We start from the raw sequence: 13,530 nt of genomic DNA on the forward strand, positions 1-13,530 counted from the left end.
GACGGTATTTCTCCAATTATTGGCGACATTATATTACGAACCCACGGCCCGCATCCGGATTGGATCCCTGGTCACCGGCCCCATACAAATTTGCAGGTGCACGAGGCAGGGATGCCCCCTATCCCCAATCCTTTACGCCTTGACTGCTGAACCATTAGCCTGCGCCCTGCGGGAAGATCACGGACAGAGGGGCATACGGTTCCCGAACTACCGACTCATTGTGTGTACGTATGCTGATGACATATGTCAGAGACCCTGCGACCAATCTCTCACCGGTTCTGCGCGAGGTGGTCCGGTTTGGCTCCCTCTCAGGTATCAAAGTTAACTGGAGCAAGTCCACAGTATTCCCCCTTACACCTTCCACGGTACGCTTTGAACCAGAATATCCGCTACAATGGACTACAGATGCGGTGCGCTATTTGGGCATCCGGCTACATACTGACTCGGAGGTCGTTCTTAGGGAGAATTATGGAGTTGCCATCTCCAAATTAGAAGATGATCTTGACAGTTGGATCCACATCCTGCTGTCACTAATGGGCAGGGTATCCTTGAAGAAAATGATTGTACTACCCCGTTTTCTCTTCCTTTTCACGAACATTCCTATGGTGTAGTCCAAAATTTTCTTTCATTGCCTGCAGTCGCTGATGGTCCGTCTGGCATTGGTGGGCAAACAACCACGAGTGTCCTGGAAAATACTGACGCTCCCGTACACAATGGGTGGCCTGGGCGCTCCTGATCTCGACCTATACTATAGGGCAGCACAGTGCTCCCATGCATATCATTGGATACATGGCTCTCCTGATGTACCACACATACGAATCCAATCCATTGTAGCCTATCCCAAACCATTGCCAGCTCTCCTATTTTCTCCCCGCGACAGACGCACTTGTATATTAGACTCTGTAAACTCGGTCACTCACGCGTGACACTATATGCTTGACGCGCTGGACAGTAATTTATTATATTCCCCATCGGCTCGCCTCGATTGGTGCTACTGGCTGGCTCCATGCAGAGACAGGAGAGTCATTATGGCGTTGCGGACACTGAATGTACATACTATGGGGGACCTCTTTGCGGACGGCGTTGCCCGTACATGGGGGGGATATTACGGAAGGGGTGGAGTCTCCCTCGACTCTTGCACAGTACCAGTTTCACAGAGCGAGGCATGCTCTAAGGGAACTTCTCGGAGAAGACATGGCGGAGCCCCCGGAGGTTGTGGCACTGACTGTTGTTTTCAAGGCACAGTCACCAGGCAAACTGGTGTCTAGACTCTATCACATGGCATTGGCCACTAGGGACGGTGAATATACTAAACCGCATCTAGCATGGCAGCAAGACCTACAGATACAACTGTCGGATGATAAATGGCGGTATTGCTGCCTGAGCACCAAAAGAATATCCCTTAACGGACGTCATCGATTAGTCCACTGCACATTTATAAATAGGGTGTACTATACACCACAGCAACTACACCGATATGGTCTACGCGAGAACCCACAATGCGAGCGGTGCGGTACACAGGTTGCTGATTTCCTCCACGTTGCGTGGACCCGTCCTGGGCTCGCCCACTTCTGGGAAGAGGTCTTCCACGAAGTGAACTGCGTAACAGATATGGCATTAACCCCTGATCGCTTTTAGTCATACTGGGCTACTCCAAACCACTTCCTAAGGCACACAGGCGTTTGGATATGGCTTTCCTCCTGGCTAAAAGCGGTTTCCGTCTGTTGGCAACGCGGTCTGACTCCCACATTGGCACAATGGTCTAGGGAGATGCTGTTCTGTTTTACACAAACAGAAAATTACAGTGAGCTGCTATCCCCACACAACAGACCCAAAAACCTTTGGTCCTTATACATAACTAAGAGTCGCACACCAGAGACACCTGACAGTACTGACACTGATTCCCAGACGGTGACTGCTCCTACTGATGGAGAACTGGACACGTATCTGATCCCCCATAATTTCCCCCAATTTTACTTTGGACCGCCGCCTCCCTTTCATTCCCTCATAGTCTGAGTGTCGATGGAGTGGACACAAGAAGTGACGAAGCTCCACAGAGGGCAACATTGGAGTGCCGGTATTGTCAGCTGCTATAACTCTAACCTTCATGGCAAGGTATCACTGAGATGTGCTGATGTAGAAATACTGCATATAGAGCATGTGTCCATGCCCGTACTAATGTCTGTGTAATGCTGTTTTGTTTTGGTTTTTATGCTGTAAAATTACCAATAAACATATAAAAAAAAAAAAATTAAAAATAAAAAGATTTCCCGACATCAAAAGACACAACTGCACCCGGTGCCCCACGGCCCCCTGTGCCCAACTCCTGGGTGCCTACCTATCCTCCAAGATCCCAACTTACCCCTTGAAGTGTTGGTCGCTCCTGAAGATCCTCCGTCCCCGGGCCTGCAGCCTTTGTTCCCTTTCCAAGATCTCCATTGAATAACATTGAGCACCCTGCAGGCAGCCGCCCGAGTGCCTATGGCAGTGCAACCTTTGTCCTAACCTACTTTCCCATTTGCCCTGAGCAAGGGACCAGAAGCCCAGCTCCCACAGCAGCGTGGCCTGCTTGCTAGCAGCCACCAACCGAAGGCCCCCTGCCTCTCATTGGATAACATTGGGCCTAACAACCTCTGCACCTGGCTGCCCCTGTGCTGCTGAGGGTGTACCAACTGTACCTACCTGACCCTGGGAGACCCCTGAGTCTATGCCCAGAACCTTAACTCTGCCAGTCGAGTACTTACCTAAAAGCCGATAACTCACTTTTCTTCCATAGTCTAACATTGACTGGTTTCACTTGGAAATTCTTTTTCTTTTGAAACTTTAAAATATTCATCTAAAATCAGCCAAACAACGAATTCCAATTTACTCAACTGTTTTCAGGAGATACATCAGTGCTGCATCTTGTAGCTCAGTACTGACCCTGAAAAGTAATTTTAACCGTACTTACCAGTAACTTGAATTTCCTTCCAAAGGATATCATTGCCTGCTTTTGTGTCAATTTTTGAAACTTAAAAATATTCTTTAAAAATTGTGGCAAAGATAAAAACGTAATTACTTGCCTGTTTTAGATAGATGTCCCAGTACTGAACCTAGGAGCCCAGCAGTGGATTACAAAAGTAATGAAAACCTACTTTACCTGCAGACTGAATTTCCTTCCATAGGATAACATTGGTAATTTCATCTAGAAAAGTTTGTCAACTTTTAAAATACAATAATATTCCTTAAAAATCACCACTAGAACCAAAACGCTTTTACTTAACTGTTTACATTGCATGTCCCGGGACTGAATTTAGGATCCAGTCCTGTGGTTAGAAAAGTAATCTACCAAGTAACTAATTGCATTTAACTAGAAATTCCCATTGAACTCAATGTTGCATTGTGTTTGGAATTGTGTTGCCTATTGCAACAACTGTAACTATTGTGATCAAAAAGTCTATTGCCTATTTGAAAAGTATTTAAGGAAAGTAATTCGTTCTGAGAAAGTATATTTTGATACCTTGTTGGTTCTAAAATAAAACAACTATATCTTTTGATACAAAACAATTGGCCTAGAGTTCAGTTCTTGAGTGTGTGAGACCATTTGCTGACAGTGTACAACAAATGCTTTACACTGTCCTCTGATACTGCCTGAGTAAGGTTATATCTAACTTTAGCCTCTGCCAAACCTCTGGGGACTGTGGTCTCTGTACACACTGTACCTTACTTTGGTCCAGTATATACAGAGTCACTTTCTTGCATGCATGTGCTTGATCAGCCCTCTTTGTTCAAATAGACTTTGTAAGGAATCTTACTTATTTTTCATCCTGTGCCTTTTATAATGCTGCAGTGGGGCCTTAACTTGGTCTTTAAGTTCCTAATGTGCATGCCTCTCCAACTCATGCAGAGTTCTTCTTTGAGGATACTGACCTGTGAGACTGTTTCCTCAGTGCAATCATTTCTGGTCTTCGGGTCCATGAGCTACAGATTTTATCAGTACCGCATCCTCCTTCGCTGATAAGTTGGAATTTTGGATCTTGACATCTTTCTTCCAAAAGTGGTGTAGTACTTCTATGCCGGCCAGTCCATCACTCTTCATGCTCGTTCTTCTCCCAGCCACATCCCTCAGAGGAGAGCGGTGTTGAACCTCCAAGATAGCCATTAGCTTCTAAATTGATCAGACTATTGAGTATGTTATTCTTTCCTCTATTAATGGCCACTCCTTTAACAGAAGTGGATGTTGGCTCACTCCACAGTAGCTGAAAGGAAGAGAAGGACCAATATACTGAGATTCTGGTTACAGGGTCGAGGGTGGAGATCTCTGCGATGGTGTATCTTTGGGGGCGGAGGGCCAGGATCATAGCACTGGGCATTGATGGGCTTTCCTTTGGTGTGCCTATGGCGGCCTGCATTAAGTAGGTCCTTGGGTGGGCGGGCTTCCGTTGGTGGGCAGAGCAGTGAGTGGTAAAACCCGGGCAGCAACGTTGTCACTGGATCAGTCGAACAAGCAGGAACTGGGGGCTACAGGCAAGTGGCAGGCTAGATATCTCGGTGCCAGGTGTGTTTGGAGAGGGAGGGGCATATTGAGGGCATTGAGGGTGTGGATTGGAATGTGTTTTACTGTGACTGCACTGTACTTATTGAAGGTTTCTGATTAAGGCATGCAGATTTGGTCATTGAGACATTTTTGTTTTCAGGATGAAGTGGTCAGCTACAAGACTCGCTGTGACAACTTGGATAAACAAAACCGCCTTCTGCATGAGCAGATAGAAAATCTGAGCAACAAGATGGTAACCTCTGTTCAGGAAGGCTTTCAGAGCACACTTAATGTCTCGCTCAACGAGGAAGGGAAGTCTCATGAACAGATCTTGGAAATTCTCAGGTAATTTAGCCATATGAGATTTTTTATTTTTGAATTGCAGTTTGGTGGTACATCTGGTAAATTTTACAATGGCAGTCCAATGACAGCGTACAACTATGAAAGGTACATTCAGTTAGAGTATATCTGTGACACGTATCAAATGGCATTATAGAGCATCACAACAGTGATAGTTTAGAACATTGTGTTAGATGATACCGTGGCATCTGGGAGACATGGGCCACTACCCTGTTCGTGGAGGGAGTGTCAAAGTCTACGTGCTATAGCATGTAGGTTTGAAGTGGTTCCCAAAAGTCTTTAGGACAGGATGCAGGTTATAGTTCCTGAACATATATTTTGGCTTGATCTCTAAAGTAGATTGTGTCCTGTATCCAGCAATCATGCCTAGGCACCATTTTTTTATCCAGTGTATGGCCACTGTCCTCTTGGCAAGTAGGAGGGGCCATCGCCACAGTAATGCAGTCTCTTGGGGAAGTCTATGGGAACACCCAACAGAGCCTATTATGTCGCTGAATAGGCCAAATACCCCAGACCACTATTCGTACATCTTGGGACAGCACCCTGCGACCTGCAGAAAGTACACATTAATTGCTCCACACTTCTTACATGACCATAGCAGTGCCAGCAAATGTGCCAATCATTCGTGGATAATGTAGAGACAATGAAAAAACGTGATGTGTATGAATTTGTGACAATATGTAAGGGGAGCTTTACGCACCTGCGCACAGCAGCGAGACCAACATTTTTGGGGGATCAGAACCCCAAGTCCTCTTCCCACTCTGAGGTAGATTGTGGCTAGAGTGTGCAAGACAACCTCTATAAATAACCAGCATTGGCAATGCATTCGTTTTGCCTGTAATTAATAAAAAGTGCTACACAATGGCTAGTTAGCAAGAACACACAAGAGGTGATCACTTTACACTACAACAAAGCATCTTTGCAATTAACTAATAAAGTCTAATATGCTTTCATGAGCAGTGAGGGCCTGCTTGTACTCCACTCCCCATCTGCTCATCCATTCACACAAACGGCATGTTAAAAAGAATAGCTGGTTCTGATGAGCACAATTGTAATGCAAGCAGTAGAGAAAGTTTTGCTAAACTGCAAAAGGCATCTTACCTGTATCGAACGTGAAAGCCATGGTCTGTGCCACTGAGCATGTCAAAAGAAAAATGTTTGAGGCTTTGTGGAGGAAGGGGCTCAGGGTTGAAGGCGAGGCTTGGAGCATGACGCATTCCAAATCAGGTGAATTAGTAATAAATGTTGAAAATAAAAATGGAGCTGCGCTCTGAGCCTAAAATTGTTTCTTTTTGACCCATTTAAATAATTGCTGAAGGGTCGAATGCCTTCCTCTTTGTCACTGATTGTTCTGTGCTTTTCACTTCAGCTTGCCTCTGAAAGACGCACATTGTTCCACTAGAGAAGACGTTCAAAACCTTACCTCCTTTTTTGATCTTGCGCTATGCTGAGCCCAAAGAAAACAGCACTGTGAGAAGACGGTGTGGTATATTGTGTACACCTATGTAAGTTGGCACATTGCACCAATCCAGACAACCCTTGTGGTTAATTTAGTGGTCTTAGACAACCGTATAAGTTCTCTAAGTGGTAACTGTGGAGAGCAGCCTTCAGGCTTAGTCCAGAAGGAGTGTAAAGCAGCTTGCTTTACCAGAACATGATCTTATAAGTATAGATTAAGTAAAAAAGAACCACCCAGTGTATTTATAGACACTCACTGACATCTACAGATATCTCCTACCCGGAGATATACACAATACTTTGGTAGAAACAGGTAAGTACCACTTACTACACAGCGGTCACCAGGTGGGGAGACCAAACCATATACTAAATAAGTGGAATGCGAACCACGACTTGAGTCAGAACTGTACCCGGAAGACATAGAAGTGTCGGGGACCCAAAGATCCACCGAGTGAATTAACTAGGAGCCCCACAGAGGTAGTTTGCTAAGTGGGAACACAACCGCGTGATCAATACAAGTCGGTAGGTAAGTCGCAAGAAGGACCCTTCCCAGCAATCCCTGAAGAACCCATGTGGAAGACCGAAGGTTGGAGAGCCACCCCACCTGTGCATACCTTAGGAACCTGGATACCTACCACAGAGAAGCTGGGTGCATAGGTGTGAAGTGGCGTCGGAAACCACAGTCGGACCCAATGGAGGACTTACTGCTGGAGGAGGTGAAAGTGTCTGGTGGAACCCAAAGGTGGATTCAAGATGTGAAGAACCTGCAAGCAGAAGGGACAGTGTAGCCCACTGGATTGACCAGGAGGCACAGAAGACGAATGCCCACCGATGTCGGGTGTTGCAGGGAAGCTGATGATAACATTCAAACTGCAGCTCTGCGGACCAGGTGAAGCTGAGGATGACCAGGACCAGATACAAGCTGTCCTACGTCGGATCGGTGTCCGGCTGGAGGGCCAACAAGCCTTGGCAACTGAAACCAGCATGGAAGTTGAAGGTGCAATGTCTGGACCAGCAAGGTCCAGGACACTCACCATAAGCAGGGGAGCCTAAAGAATATGAAGATGACCCTCAAGAGGACCTACAGGCCGGAGGCACAGGAGTAGCGAGAGGACATCGAGCAGCTCACCAAAGATGCAAGTCTACGATCCAAGAAGATGTGGTGAGGATGAAGATCTTGGTCACTGGATATGCTTGAGGGTGGGGCTACTTGGAGTCCGAAGAACTTGGTGGAAGGAAGCCACAAGCCTTTGCAACTGCAAGTCATTGAGGTGCACAGGGGTGCAGTACCTGCAGCTCTGACGAGGGATACTGGTCTCAAACCTGGTGAGCGGACAGGACAGGGCAGGCCTTGAGGGAGGTGAAGAACTGCCAACTGTGTTGCTGAGCCTTTCGTAGTCCGTGGGAGCTCGGGATCAGCAGACAGTCAGTTTAGTTGCGGTTCCTGCTGATGCAGGGAATTGACTCCTTCAATACAAGGAAGGGACTTACAAGGCGGAGGATACTCGCCTGTCCTTTGTCCAGGTTCTCTCCAAAGCGGGAGCCAATGGCTCCCTGAACTGGTTTGAACTGGACTATGCATGGAGACTGCACGCAGACTATGTGGCACTGGCAAGCGCTACCACCTTGCCCCAATACACTAAATCCTGTCTGGGAGGTGGTCACACCTCCCTGTGACACGATACCTATTGTTCTGTCTTCCTCTGGCTGAGCTTGGCTCAGCAGCAGGAGGGCAGAAACATGTCTCTGGCCGGGAGCAGCACTAGCGTGCTGTCTGGGTCTGGAAGACTGGTACCGGGAGCACAGAGGGCCTCAAAGGAGCTTCACGGTGCATGAAATCATACGTCTCACACAGAATTGAGTGTTTGGGGGTATGATTCCAATATGATTGATACCAAACGTGATAGGGTACGTTACAGCCACTTTTGAGATGGTCATCGCGTAATGACGCAGTGTCCCTCTATATGTCAAACTAGCTGTCTCACATCCCAGGAGAATAGACTCCATGGGCTGTAGGGGTGTCTTGCTCATGCATGGGCACCCTCCCACTTAAAAACCAAGCCCCCTGTGTAGGAAAGCGGGTTTCTGTTGCAGTAACCCCCCTACTTTTTTGCCAGAGGATGCATTCTGACTTGATGTACCCTGGGTCCCTGCCAATCGGGTTCCCAGGGCCAGTGTTCTTTTCCCCCAAGGCCAGTGTTCTTTTCCCCCAAACTAACCCAATTGGCATCTCTAGCCACAGGTCAGCCCCTGGTAAATGGTACCACAGGTACCCAGGACACTGTAACCAGGGAAGACCTCTAAGGGCTGCAGCACTTATTGTGCAACCCTTTAGAGGCCTTGTACCTTTACACACACACTGCTGTTGCAGGCTGCATGTCTTGGTGCAGAAAAAAGTGAAGAGTCGACATGGCACACATCCCTGTGTGCCATGCCTACAACCCACTGCCCTGGCATAGGTCAGTCATCCGTCTAGCTGGGTGCACTATTCAAGTGGTGAGGGTACAGGTGCATGAGTCCTGTACCCCTACAGTGTCTACGTTCTTTGTTAGACATTTTAAGTGCAGTGCTGCCATTAAGAGTATATGGGGCTGGTAGTTTGTCATTACGAACTCCACAGCACCATAATGGCTACACTGAAAACTGATGTTTGGAGGGTGGCATAATAGGGGGTGTACCCACCCCAAGGAAGGAACCCATTGGTCCCTGTCTTTTACCTTCCTGCAATGTCCCTAAATCTAGTATTAAGGGGCACCCCTGAACCTTGGTTCCTCAGACAAGAAAAAAACTACAAGAAGGAGCAGGACCGTATAACCGTGCCGCAGCGAACAAGAGGAAGACGCCCACTGACTTTTCCCCAGCCCTACAGGCCTGTTTCCCCCTAGAATCTGCTCTTGCGAAATACGGGTGTGTTCTGCAGCCAGCAACCTCAAAAACCCCGGACGACCTGCCTGCCTTCAACCTCAAAACGTTGACTCCTGTGAACACCATATTTGTTCATATGTAACCTCTAGCCTTGGCCGGAAATCGCGAATCCGCACCCCTCTGCACCCGCCATCCACGGCCCGAGCTCGAGGGGGCAAACACTGCGAGGAGGTCACCCTGGCGATCCTGATCGAGATCCTGCGACCCCTGAGATGCCTCAAGCCTCCAGCCGAGGCCTGCAGTCTAAATCCAAAAGGCCCCCCTAACCGCGACCAGGAGCTGATAAGAAGATCCGACCCCAAAAATCACCCCTGCACCCGACACCCCACGATCTTGTGTGTCCAAACCGACGGTGCCTAACCAATCCCTAACTTCCCAACTTGCCTCTCAAAGTGGTGCTTCGTCCCCAAGCCTGTAGTGTCTTTGCAAACCGGAGGTTCTCCGTTAAAACTAACAGGGCGTCTGACGTCGAAACAGCACCCTGCACCCGGCCGCCCTAGTGCAGCCGAGGGTGCACCTTTGGTGCTACTTTGTTTCCCCATTTGCCCTGAGCGAAAGTACAGGAGCTTTGATCCCACAGCCGAGTGGCCTGCTAGCCGGCAGCCACAACCTGAGGCCCCCTATCTCCTATTGGATAACATTGGGCCTCAGCACTCTGCACCCGGCCACCCTAGTTCTGCTGAGGGTGTAACCAGAGTGCATCCTTGACCCTGTGCGAACCCTTGTTCTACCCCAAAACCTCAACAGCAAAGACCGATTACCTACCTGGTAACCGATAACTTCATTTCTCTCCATAGGAATCCATTGACTGTTTTTTCTCTGAAAAATGTTCGGAGTGTGGAGTTGCTTTGTATGGAAACCTAAAAAGTAACAATTGTGCACAACTGATTTTAGTTCCCTTTTCTCTAGGAAATGTCCCAGTGTGATATCTAAGCATATCACTCTGAGTAGAAAAAGTAATCTAAAATGTAACCTCAAAATTAACTTAAAAGTAACTTACCCGTAATTTTCATTGCAAAGTCGATACAAGGTATATGTACAGCATTTCACAGTATTGCATTATCAATCGTTCAAACAGTAACCATTTTAAAGTACATTTACAATTGCATTTCAAACTGTATATTTACTGCAAAGTATTTATCAACTTACCTGTGCCAGGCTTGCTTGGTTCTAGGAAATAAAATAACAAAAAATTGTTTTTTTTATCCAAAAACGATTGGTCTGAAGTTCAGTCTTTGAGTGTGTGATTTCATTTTCTGACTGAGTGTGTACAACAAATGCTTAACACTGTCCTCTGATACTGCCTTACTGCTCGACCACACTACCACAAATGGAGAGTAAGGTTTTATCTAACTTGACCTCTGCCTACCTTTGAGGTTCCACTGGACTCTGTGCACACAATACCTCACTTTGGTATAGTTTATACAGAGCCAGCTTCCTACACCCTGCCTCCACGATTATAAACCCTGCCTTGGGGGTCACTGATGGATTTTAAGTGTGGTGACCCTAGATATAGGGTACTAGCACCAGCTTACACAGGCTCCAATGGGAGGCCTGTTGCTACAAATTGAGTGGTCTCCCATGGGTGGCATAATACATGCTTCAGCCCATGGGGGACCCCTGGGGTACCTATGCCCTGGGTACCTTAGTACCATATACTAGCGACTGATAAGGGTACACCACTGTCCAATCTGGGATGTACCCAAGTACTTACCAAACCAATTTAGGGGAGAAAGCACAAAGACTGGGCTCCTGATTAGCACTATCCCAGTCAGACTAGTCAAACAGCATTGTTTCAAGCAAAAAGTGGGGGTAACCCTGAAAGCAGATCCTTCTTTAATGCAAGCACACTTTATCAAAATTAAAGTGACATTTTGAGGGTTTGGCTGGGATAGATCTTTCTTGCTTAAATGGCACATAGACATTTGATTGTCTCAAAGCATTATGCATTGCGGTGAGGCGTTAGCTGTAATGAGGCTGTCTCTGTGTCGCCTGCTTATCTTTGTGGGAAAGATGTACATGGCAAAGTCTGGGGAGGAGCTGCCTGGCAGTTCAGACTAGCCTGTTCCCTTCGAGATCAGGGTTAAGACCGATTTGCATATTACTAGATCCAAACTGGATTTGCATGGTGAGTAAAAAACTATAGATTCATGCCCCAATCTCTGTACTGGGGGTGAATGTTTGACATGCTCAGCATTCAATCCATCAATTGTTGTTTTTGAATTCTTCGCTTCGAGCAGCACTGCTGCTGCTGGCAAGGCGGGATCGAGCTGGTGCATTTAAGTTTGTAAATTATATACTGTGGATCTCTGGAATAAATACTGATTGTTCCGGAATTAACAAAATGGGCATTAACAGATGCTGCACTAGCAAATCTAGCCAATTATTATTTTTTCTCCATTCAACTGGGACAATGGCCTGTAAGAGGTGCATTTGATGGATCTGTGTCTGGATATTGGCTTGACATAGGTCAATTTCGTAGTCCGTCTGCCCACAGAGAGACCATATTTCTGTTGGTTGTTTGGGGGTGTCCTTCCAGCTCTATTGGAATGCATGAGAGGCTATTCTACATCAGAAGTCTGCCAGGAGCCAGGTATCAAGCAGGAGAGCACTGGTGAAAGGAACCATTTTTCAGATGCTTTCATTAGTACTCGCTCCTTATTGTAGCTCATGAAATGTTTAGAAATATGGTAACCATCTTGGACGCTATTCTACAAACTCTTATGAGTTTACCATTACAAGATGACCACCGTGCTTAGTCTATTAGCGACCCGGTGGCAGTGTGGAGCATGCACTAACAAAAGCATTTGAAGAATGGATGCTACAAAATCAACCCCTTTTTCTAGTGTCCATTTTTTCTGATTTTTTTGTCTGTGCCTGTTCCTCAGCATGAAAACAAGCATTGGCAAATCTAAAAGGTTTGACGTTCGTACACAGGGCAGACACAAGTTACAAACGTCAAACCTACAGGTCTGCCAATACTTGTCCTTTTAGAGAGGAACTCCATTATGTCTAAAGTACAATATGTATATTTATTTTGCTCCTATGTTATGCCTAAATTCCTTTCTGGTTATGTGGTTATCGTTCCACACACCGGCTGTACTTTAATGTGATTTAAAAACTGCTAATTGTTTCTTGCATTATACCATGTGCTTCCCTTCAGTGCGTGCATATATACCTCTAGAGCATTTCTTCTCAACAATGGATAGAACCAGGTTCTCGTGCTGAACAGGTTTACCCCTGCTAAGTACCTCCCTTTAGCAGTACAGCTGTCTAGCCACAATTTTTGTGCATATCTGGAGTCTTGTGATTTGCTTTTGTTCTCCAGTTCTTGACTCTATTTTTCTGTGATGGTCAGAGTGTACTTGAATTTGTTAGTTTTCTGTTTTCCTTGAGAATGCAATTAATACTGCTCAATGCTACTATAAATGCTATCTCCGATATGATGACTTCAACTACTTGTTCCTAATCAACTCCTACCGGAGTGGTAGCTTTTAACGTTAATGATTCACTGTGGCATATAAGCCCTAGGAAGTGGAGGCTTTCAATGTCCTGATATTCACTTAAGTCGAACCACAAATTTACAACATTAGGAGGTCTGGGAATCTGCCGGGCTACTACTCTCTTGTCTGGTCACTACCACTCAGGCAAACATCTAAGCATTTCTATCCCCCCCTCAGGTGCCTCGGATGTTCAATCACTGACCGACCACTACCTTGACTCTATGAATACAATAGTCAATGAAGTCGCCCCACTGCAACTGAAGAGAGTCTCCACCAAAATTTCTAACCCCTGGTATGACGATAGACTCGATGACGACAGGCGTACTATGCGAATGGCAGAGCCCACCTGGAGATCGGACCCTTCAGCACTGCACCTCAAAAGGCTCAAGAACAAGAGAAATGCCTACTTCAGGAAAATAAAGCGCACAAAGTCGGACTTCTTTAGCCGCCAGTTGGACCAATCAAAAAACAGGCCAAGAAAGCTGTTCGAACTAATCAAGACCCAAACAAAGGCACAACCCTTACAATCAAACAGCACAACAAGCGACACCCCACACTGCAGCCTTCTCTGCTTTCTTTAAGCTAAAGTCTGACAACATAAGAATGACCTCATCATGGATGTAAGCCGATTCCCCAACCACACCAGAATGTCTAACAATCAACCTAAAAACAAGGCATCCTGGCTGTACCTCGATACCTACTCGGAAGAAGCAATACACAAACTGCTCTGCACCGTGAAGCCCTCTAATCACCTCACTGACCCCCTAC

The 13,530-nt window shown here is 46.5% G+C and overlaps 1 protein-coding gene across 4 annotated transcripts in view; it reads left to right on the forward strand.

Moving 5' to 3' along the window:
• Positions 1-13,530, forward strand: part of TPR (translocated promoter region, nuclear basket protein) — a 728,231-nt gene that overhangs the window by 269,941 nt on the left and 444,760 nt on the right. For all 4 annotated transcript variants that reach the window (XM_078642622.1, XM_078642637.1, XM_078642629.1 and 1 more), the window contains exon 26: positions 4,677-4,861. In XM_078642622.1, the coding sequence (XP_078498748.1) occupies positions 4,677-4,861 (185 nt within the window). The remainder of the gene's footprint in view (positions 1-4,676; positions 4,862-13,530) is intronic.

This window comes from Lissotriton helveticus, chromosome 1_1, assembly GCF_964261635.1.
Source record: "Lissotriton helveticus chromosome 1_1, aLisHel1.1, whole genome shotgun sequence".
NCBI lineage: Eukaryota > Metazoa > Chordata > Amphibia > Caudata > Salamandridae > Lissotriton > Lissotriton helveticus.